The sequence below is a fragment of the Salvelinus fontinalis genome, chromosome 4 (assembly GCF_029448725.1).
Source record: "Salvelinus fontinalis isolate EN_2023a chromosome 4, ASM2944872v1, whole genome shotgun sequence".
In the NCBI taxonomy this organism is placed as follows: Eukaryota; Metazoa; Chordata; class Actinopteri; order Salmoniformes; family Salmonidae; genus Salvelinus; species Salvelinus fontinalis.
In genome coordinates this window covers 23,528,807-23,538,692 of record NC_074668.1, presented here as the reverse complement: position 1 = coordinate 23,538,692, position 9,886 = coordinate 23,528,807, and the positions used below count along the sequence as shown (strand labels likewise).

Here is a 9,886-nt window from a genome sequence, read left to right as displayed (position 1 = left end):
AACCACTCAGTGACAGAATTAGATTAGTCTTGTTCATTGAGCACCATTACTCATGGCCAAATGTACAGTAAACCATGTACAGTATCAGGACCAATGGTCATCACTGAGTCATGACAGGAAGGTAACATAACCCCCCCAGGTCACTTAGGACAGTCATTTATCATTTTACATTAGATTTGAGTAATTTAGCTGACGGTCTCATCCAGAGTGATTTACAGTAGTGAGTACATACATGTTCATACGTTTTCTTATATCAACAGTAGAGGTTAGTACAGTAACACTGGAATAAAAATAAATGTGGGTGAGGATGACACTGTAAAACAGGTAAGTGGTGAGTGAGAGATGTATTGGTCAGAATGGCCACAGCTAAAAGGGTGCGTTGTTGAAGTCTGATTAAGTAATGTCAGAAATGGGGGGAAGAGACTATATGTTGTTGTGCAGAAAACACTAGTGAACTAGGCTGGGAGCATCTTTTAAAAAACATTCAAATGTCATTTCAGGAAGCCCCTGAGAGAATATCAAAAGGAGAATGCCCTGTAACCCTGTAACCTGTAATCATCAGGGAACTTGGATAAAAGCTGGGAAAGCTGGAGAAATTTGAGGATCTCACAGCTTGTGATAGGGGACATAAATCCCCATAGAGGGCATGTCTGCTCTAGTCTACCCCCTCCCCAGACTCACCAGCAAGCCTGCCTCCGGAGCTTCACTTCCCTTTGTCCAAAACTTCTCCCTGCTTGGAGCAAAGCCATGGTGAGCCCTAGAGCTTTCTCTGCACTTATTGATCAATAGTTGGGAAAGCTTATTGCTCAATAGTTGGGAAAGCTTATTGATCAATAGTTGGGAAAGCTGTACAGTAATTGTAATGCGTAAACAGTGCAACATGGAAACGCAAATAGATACACTTAGAGATGACAATTACATACAAATATTTATTTTCAAACAGGAGGTATTGCATCCTGTATTGCATCTGAAAATGTGAAAATGCAGAGAATGCCATAGCTATGTAACACTTGAGAGTATATTCAGTGAAAAATGTAAGCTGTATGTGTCATTGATTAATTATTTTGGGCATTTAATTGTCTGTGTAATCTCAACGATCAGCTCAACAGTTTTGGTTTGTGTTACTGACAGTTAGATAAGTTGAGAAAGTGCACAGTAGTTTAGATATTCCTCAAAATAGTTTAAAACCATTAAGATTTAAAAACACACAGATCATTTTTTGAGCATTCATACATTTGCAAGATCATAAACCTGAACATCTAAGAGATTGCTCTTATCATGTCCATCTGTATGGTGCACAAACATTCTAAATCAATGCAGTAGTACTGTCCCCTTATCACGAACCTGGAACATCCCTGCCATCCCCAAACACACAAGATTCATCATAAAGGTGATTTATTAAAACCTCACCAGTTATCATAGAACAAAAGTCAATTTTGAGGATTCAGATTTAAGCGCCAGACACACGTCACAGACCAAGAGAATAAACATCGTAAACAGAATCACATTTAACCATTCAAGTCACAACGTTTCTTCCATAAATAACTCAAATTATTTTTGTTTGCAAATTTAAATAGAATTGTTCATGCACCCAAAATAAGTTGTTCTCTTCAGCATGGTGAATGTACAGTAGGCTTTGCATGCCTGCCGTTGTGTAGGTCCTCGTTTCGTACTCATTCAGGACCAACGGTTACAATCCCTGGCGATAGAACGTGGAATCAGACCATCTGGATAACATGGGATACAACCAAACTCTGATCCTCAGATTGTGAGCCTGACTGCCCAGTAATCTACTCTGAGCTGACTCCAAAAAATTTACACATCCGTAGTAATTTCACACCAAAGGCCAGGTGATAAGGATCCTTTGTAGCTGTCTAATGCCCATTCTGTGTCCATTAGGAGACCTCAGTGAGCTCAGTGAAGCAGGTTTTATGTTTATAGAATAGTGTTTTGACCTGGACAGGGGAGAGATCCTGCCTGTCCTTTACCTCTTCCACCTCCGGACCTTTGTGAGACTGCTGCTGCTGGTCCCCATACTGCAGGGGATGACATAAAGGGTGTGTATGTGTCTGTCTGAGAGGCTGTGGCACAGGGGGGCTTTCCCTGTGGTTGTGGGAGCTAATCACGGTAAGAGGGTGGTTGTGAATGGGCGCTGGCTTCAGAACGCCCCCTGCAGGTTTGATATGGCTATGACAGGGGTGGGAGCTCTCACAGCTACTGCTGCTGCTGCTGTTCTCGGTAAAGAGGTCGAAGCGGATGCCATTGGCCTTAACCCTTACTGAGCCGCTGATACTGTTGTGGGTGGAGGTGCGGCTGCTCCCACCAATGTCAAACAGCTCCCGGCGGAACAGGACATGGCGGCGGATGATCCTCTTGAAGGTGTGGCGGAACTCCTGGATGCGGTATGCGTAGATGAAGGGGTTGACCACTGAGTTGCCGTGAGAGAGGATGATGGCAACGTATATGATCCAGAGGGGCGGGCGGGCACACTGAGGGCAGAACAGGGTGAAGCAGTTGATGATGTGCAGCGGCAGCCAACAGATGGCAAACAGGCCCACGATGATGGCCAGCGACTTAGCCGCCTGGACCTCCTTTTGCAGGGTAGAGTGGGACTTCCCCCCGTAGACAGCCTTCAGTTCTATGAGCTTCAGCTGATGCCGAGCTGCCATGAAGATCCGCAGGTAGATGACCAGCATGAGCAGCAGAGGCATCAGCACACAGGCAAAGAAGTTAAAGTAGACCATATAGTCCATGACCACCACATCCTCAAACAGGCACTCCATCAGGCCTGGAGGACAGGTGCTGTTGGGGCGCTCAGTGGACTTATTCCAGCCCAGCATCGGGGTCAGGCCGATGATGATGGACAGCACCCAACAGACAGCAATTATCCCCTTGGCACGCTGGCCTGTCACCAGGCTATTGTACCTGTGGGAATAATAAAGATATGGACCGTCAGTAAGACACACATTATGGGCTCTCTTGGCTGGAGGAGGATAAGTTGTCTCTCTGGAGGGTTAGACTCCCGCAGAGGTCAAGGGATAGTGAGTTAAATAATAAACACTATAATAGTAGGCATTTCATTAACTAGGTTTCCATCCAATTTGCGACCAATTTTTATGTGAATATTCTAAAATCTTTATTGAACAATATGCGCATTTCCCCACCAGAGATGTTTCCATCAAAACAGACTTTTTGCAGATAAAAGGCTGTGCGTGATGACATTTTCAAATCTACTGATGGTTTTGTCACAAAAACTGTTGTGTTATTTAGCAAATGTGCACACTCCAGTCTTGACACATGCACTCTAGCCAACAGCTCACAGATACAGCAGGTAGGCTACCTACATTATGAGATTATTATGGATAAGAGCAATATTATTTGTATTTGTCAAATGGCAGCCAAGCATCGATTATCATGTCACCAGAATAAGACCCTTGATATTTATTGGAAAGGAGCATCAAGCTCATCACCTTTAACATTCACCACACTGCGAAGTTCATCATCATTTCTTTCATCTGTAGCCTAATAAACTGCATGCTTTCCCGAGTTGTAGTGGGAGGACAACACAACATACTACATGAAGAAAAATATGTGGACACCTGCTCATCTAATATCTCATGCCAAAATCATGGGCATTAATATGGAGTTGGTCCTCCTTTGCTGCTATAACAGCATCCCCTCTTCTGGGAAGGCTTTCCACTAGATGTTGGAACATTTCTGCGGGGACTTGCTTCCAATCAGCCACAACAGCATTAGTGAGGTCGGGCACTGATGTTGGGCGATTAGGCCTGGCTCTCAGTCGGCGTTCCAATTCCTCCCAAAGGTGTTCGATGTGGTTGAGGTCAGGCCTCAGTGCAGGCCAGTCAAGTTCTTCCGCACCGATCTCGACAAAACATTTCTGTGTGGACCTCGCTTTGTGCACGGGGGCTTTGTCATGCTGAAACAGGAAAGGGTCTTCCCCAAACTGTTGCCACAAAGTTGGAAGCACAGAATTGTCTATTATGTAATTGTATGCTGTAGCGTTAAGATGTCCCATCACTGGAACTAAGGGGCCTAGCCCGAACCATGAAAAACAGCCCGAGACAATTATTTCCCCTCCACCAAACTTTACAGTTCACACTATGCATTCGGGCTAGTAGCGTTCTCCTGTCATCCGCCAAACCCAGATTCGTCCGTCGGACTGCCAGATGGTTAAGCGTGATTTATCACTCTGGAGTCCAATGGTGGAGAACGTTACACCACTCCAGGCGACTCTTGGCATTGCGCATGGTTATTTTTGGCAAGTCGGCCATGAAAACCCATTTCATGAAGCTCACAACGAACAGTTATTGTGCTGACCTTGCTTCCAGAGGCAGTTGGAACTCGGTAGTGAGTGTTTCAACCGAAGACAGGCGAATTTTACGCAATATGTGCTTCTGCACTCGGCGGTCCCAGTCTGTAAGCTTATGTAGCCTATCATTTCCAGCTGAGCCATTGTTGCTCCTAGACGTTTCCACTTCACAATAACAGCACTTGCAGTTGATCAGGGCAGCTCTAGTAGGGAAGAAATTTGATGCTGACTTGTTGGAAAGGTGGCATCCTATGACGGTGCCACGTTGACAGTCACTGAGCTCTTCAGTAAGGCCATTCTACTGCTAATGTTTGTCTATGGCGATTGCATGGCTGTGTGCTCAATTTTATACACCCGTCAGCAACAGGTGTGGCTGAAATAGCCGAATCCACTAATTTGAAGGGCTGTCCACATACTTTTGTATATATGGTGTATCATTGCGTGACTCTAAGTTTACCTCGACATGATGGTTATTATATCAATATTTGTGCATAAAGGCATTTCCACTGCTTTTCTTGCGTAATTAATTTTACTGACACAAAAAGATCCAACAATGTCGAACTAACAAAATTGTCTGTCGGCATATATATCATTGCCCGGTTGTGACTTGTTTCATGCGCCAGGTAATTCATCTGCATGAAATGTTTGGATGTAAATGTGGTTAGACACACTATCTTTTTATGGGAAAACCTCTCGTCTAAGTTGTAAAAAGAGAGTTAAAAATAAAACGTCAGTATTTAGAAGGGAAGTCTATTTTAAGTGTCTGTTGGTCAGTGTGGGAGAGCAGCTGAGCTTTTGGGCCTGTTTCTGTCACATTCTCTAGACGTTGAGGTTCAAAGGTTAGCTGTGAGAAAACAGCAACCCCCCCGTACAGCAACACAGACCTGCACAAATGCCCTTAACACATCCCAGGGAAACAACAGAACAGCAATCTTGGATGCAATAAAAAGGGAGTGAATGGCATGTTGTTTTTAGGTAATGCACACTATCAAATATGCCAGTAGGAGTGAGGTTGAAAAGAGTGTGAGAGCATCAATCTACACACACTATCCAGAAAGTGTATAAGTAATTACTGATTAATACATTTTAGGGAATAATGTAATTTATATTTGTTTATCTAGGAAAATAAATGACTGGTCTGAACAGCATTTTTTTTTGTTTACATGCTTATAGTTCTGAATGGGGATCATGGTCTGTATAAACTATTAGTAAGAGGAGATTACAGTTAACTGGTCTTGGGTGAGATGGCCTCCTGGGAGACTATAGCTGGTTCCACTGAGGAAATCAAAAGCTCATCTAGCCATTTGGTCCAAAAACCTGAAGGGCATTTAAAAATAGCACGGTCCTCTGCTGCTCTATTCTGAAAATATCTCACACAGATTTTAAGATGAAGAAAAATGTAGCGATGTGCTACTGGCATAAAGCATGAACTACACAATGTACCTGCAACCTGGGTATGCAAATCAATCAAAGGGTAGATTAATATCTTTGAAAAGCCTAATCCAGGGGTGGGAAACTTTTTGACTTGAGGGCCACATAGGGATTTTGAAATTTGGCCGCTCCAATTTTTTGTGGGCCAATTTGTTAGTCAGCATCAATTTGCGGGCCAGAAAAAGGGCAGTTATTTAAAATATAAAGGGTTCATTATCATTTCTGCATACCGGTACTTTCTATTTTTTTTTAACCTAAAATAATAATTTCCCCCCAAAAGTTGTTTGCTCACCCCTGATCTAACCTCTTTCTCCGTATATGGGAGTGGAAAGCAGCGCGACAGCAGCAATATGTTTAAAATGGTTAGCACACTCTCTGTTATGTTCATACAATTTGGAACTAACCTGAGGGGTATCTTGATAGCGATGTAGCGGTCTATGGCAATGGCCAGCAGGCTGAAGATGGAGCTCTGGGTGAGCACCAGCACAAAGCAAGCAATGAAGAGGCAGCCATAGAAGTTGGAGCAGAAGCCCGTGCTGATGACGATGGCGAAGGGGATACCCAGCACCCCCACAGCAATGTCTGCCACCGCCAGGGACACCACAAAGAAGTTGGTGATGCTCTGCAGGTTGCTGTTGAGACAGACGGCCCAGCAGACCAGCACGTTGCCCAACACAGACAGTACAGCTATCAGCAGCTCCAGCACAATGTAGATGACAGACGCAGAATCGTTCAGCATCGTGAGAAGAGCAGCGAGGTCACTGAGGAGGAGGGAGGACCACTCTCCTCAAGGTCCATAGCTGCAGCCTGGCAGCAGTGCGCTTACTCTGTAGGGTGTATCTCACTGCCTGGGACTATGGCTGAGCTCTCCACACAGAGACCACTTCACCTTAAAGCCTCTTAGAAGTCCCACACAGTCGGTGGTCAGAGAAGCAGTCCAAAGGCTAAGGCATTCTCCTCACTTAACATATAAGGCATGACAGTCTCCTTTCTGTTATGGTATCTGCTGTCCTGTCTGGCCCTCTCCTCTCAAGTCCTTCCCCGCCACTGTTTGAAGATTCAGCCCTGTGAAACTCAGATGGGGCTCAGACTGAGCCAGGAAGTGATCACATGAGCGTCATACTGCTGCTGATAAAGGGAAGAAAGAGTAAATAAAGTGGAAATGCTGAATGCAGAAATGACTACACAAAATACCAGTGAATAAGAGGACTTTCCATCAAATATTAACCACATTTGAAGTCAAACAATAAATTACAATGTATTGTCTGCCATGATACTCTGGAATGTCCGATGTAGCAAGTCAAATAACAATTGTACTGTTTACTTTACATAGACAATGTACTGCATTCCCCATACAACTGCCGGTCATCATCATTGATATTTGATCCGAACCAACATCAAGATCTGCAATAGTGAGCACTGACATCTGACTACGGATCACAGTATACTGACTACATTACACTACCTGGGCAACTGCAGTGGTCATGTTAACACATGATAACTGACTTTCCACCAATCCTCCTTTTTACCATTAACAACAGTCACTAAACTGTAAACCAGGGCTAGAGGAAATAATGCCATGATGACACGGTGGTGTTATGGAGCCACTATCCCAGTGACAGTTAAATGTCAGCTGTACCAGAGAAAGGAAGCAGTCGGATGCTTCAGGGACTGGAATTTTCTATGTCCCCCTGAGATCATCCAACCCCTGCCTGATAAGGACAAAGTAGTCTTGAGGACATCCAGAGACAGAATCACTAAATGAGGTTATCAGGACACCAAATGAAGCATTCAAATTTCGTTAGAGAAGGGTGTCGTCATGCTCAAGAAAAACAAAAAAACGAATACAAATAATTAAAGTAGTGCAGTATGTGGTTTGGGATTACAGCAGGCATAATCTACACTTGAAATGACAATTGTTTTAAACAAGGTCTAATTTGTCAATCAACTGTGGTAACTGCGGCACGCTGAATTTCCCTGTAATTAAATATGAGCGTGAAGAGGTTTCCAAACTCCTTTCATACAGAACTCTGATCATGTTTATGGAGAATTCCCACAGTGAAGCCAAGGATGTTTTCTGAGGTTACTCATGGTTTCAGGAGATAGCAGCTGTGATGGAACTGAAAGGCCTTTGTTCTCAGAAACATTTCCATTCAGGTGGGACTGAGGTTTTTTCCGACCAATCTCAGGTACTGTTTTAAGTTTATCACACACATACAGTATGAGGCACAGAGGCTGCTGTTGCAAATAGTGTCAGTCTTGGAGCACATATAACCCAACAGTGACAGATCTGATACTAGTATACTGTAGGAAAAACCCTTGCATTGCAAAAAGCCTATAATGCAGTTGTGAAAGGAAAAGGCGAAATTATGTTCACCATCACACAGACCTAGTCACAAAAGGACCAGGGAGGGTCCAAAGTGGTACCTTCAATATAGAGGTTACAACTGGATTAGAAGTGACATCTCAATGTGACTGCATCTCAGTCACCTTACTACAGCAGTCAAAAACTAGGTAATAACAGGGTATTTCAGCTGTCCCCTTTGACAGCACTTGGGGGTATGAATAGTCCAAGTATAGTCTATAATGTTAAATTCATTTTTATTCCATTGTGAAACAGCTGTAGCAAACAAGAGCTCTGACTGTATTCTGCTGAACAGTGGACCCTGGTGGTTGGATTTAAACCAAGGGTAGTGCTTTAATACTGCATCTCAGATTAAAAGTATTATTTAAAGTAACTGTCTAGTGTTTCCAGATTTCTATGAAATATGAAGGGTCATTAATTACATGAAATTGTTTTAATTCCAAGAAATTATGATAAGCTGCTTTTTAACATGCTTTTTCTGTGTTGGAATGGTGTAGACATACCCAAACAACAGAAGGGTGTGGGTGTATTGCTTCCTGGCTGATGTTTTGGTCACTTTTGAATGCTGGCGGTGCTCTCACTCTAGTGGTAGCATGAGACGGAGTCTACAACCCACACAAGTGGCTCAGGTAGTGCAGTTCATCCAGGATGGCACATCAATGCGAACTGTGGCAAAAAGGTTTGCTGTGTCTGTCAGCGTAGTGTCCAGAGCATGCAGGCGCTACCAGGAGACAGGCCAGTACATCAGGAGACGTGGAGGAGGCCGTAGGAGGGCAACAACCCAGCAGCAGGACCGGTACCTCCGCCTTAGTGCAAGGAGGTGCACTGCCAGAGCCCTGCAAAATGACCTCCAGCAGGCCACAAATGTGCATGTGTCAGCATATGGTCTCACAAGGGGTCTGAGGATCACATTTCGGTACCTAATGGCAGTCAGGCTACCTCTGGCGAGCACATGGAGGGCTGTGCGGCCCCACAAAGAAATGCCACCCCACACCATGACTGACCCATCACCAAACCAGTCATGCTGGAGGATGTTGCAGGCAGCAGAACGTTCTCCACGGTGTCTCCAGACTCTGTCACGTCTGTCACATGTGCTCATGTGCTCAGTGTGAACCTGCTTTCATCTGTGAAGAGCACAGGGTGCCAGTGGCGAATTTGCCAATCTTGGTGTTCTCTGGCAAATGCCAAACGTCCTGCACGGTGTTGGGCTGTAAGCACAACCCCCACCTGTGGACGTCGGGCCCTCATACCACCCTCATGGAGTCTGTTTCTGACCGTTTGAGCAGACACATGCACATTTGTGGCCTGCTGGAGGTCATTTTGCAGGGCGCTGGCAGGGCACCTCCTTGCACAAAGGCGGAGGTAGCGGTCCTGCTGCTGGGTTGTTGCCCTCCTACGGCCTCCTCCACGTCTCCTGATGTACTGGCCTGTCTCCTGGTAGCGCCTCCATGCTCTGGACACTACGCTGACAGACACAGCAAACCTTTTTGCCACAGCTCGCATTGATGTGCCATCCTGGATGAACTGCACTACCTGAGCCACTTGTGTGGGTTGTAGACTCCGTCTCATGCTACCACTAGAGTGAGAGCACCGCCAGCATTCAAAAGTGACCAAAACATCAGCCAGGAAGCATAGGAACTGAGAAGTGGTCTGTGGTCACCACCTGCAGAATCACTCCTGTTTTGGGGGGTGTCTTGCTAATTGCCTATAATTTCCACCTTTTGTCTATTCCATTTGCACAACAGCATGTGAAATTTATT

The 9,886-nt window shown here is 44.8% G+C and overlaps 1 protein-coding gene across 1 annotated transcript; it reads right to left on the bottom strand.

Moving 5' to 3' along the window:
- Nucleotides 1–915: 915 nt before the first annotated feature.
- LOC129852773 (adenosine receptor A2b-like) lies at nucleotides 916–6,915 on the bottom strand. Its single transcript, XM_055918432.1, has 2 exons — nucleotides 6,166–6,915; nucleotides 916–2,925 (listed from the first exon to the last, which is right to left on the bottom strand). Exons 1-2 carry the CDS (start codon nucleotides 6,498–6,500, stop codon nucleotides 1,896–1,898), a joined length of 1,365 nt encoding a protein of 454 aa, XP_055774407.1. The 5' UTR covers nucleotides 6,501–6,915; the 3' UTR covers nucleotides 916–1,895.
- Between the last annotated feature and the right edge of the window lie 2,971 nt (nucleotides 6,916–9,886).

What these genes read in the sequence shown, in the direction of transcription:
- LOC129852773 (XM_055918432.1), bottom strand. Translation starts at nt 6,500, where the DNA reads ATGCTGAACGATTCTGCGTCTGTCATCTACATTGTGCTGGAGCTGCTG. An exon ending in GCTATCAAGATACCCCTCAG is followed by an intron (nt 2,926 to 6,165) that starts GTTAGTTCCAAA and finishes TTATTCCCACAG; the next exon opens with GTACAATAGCCTGGTGACAG.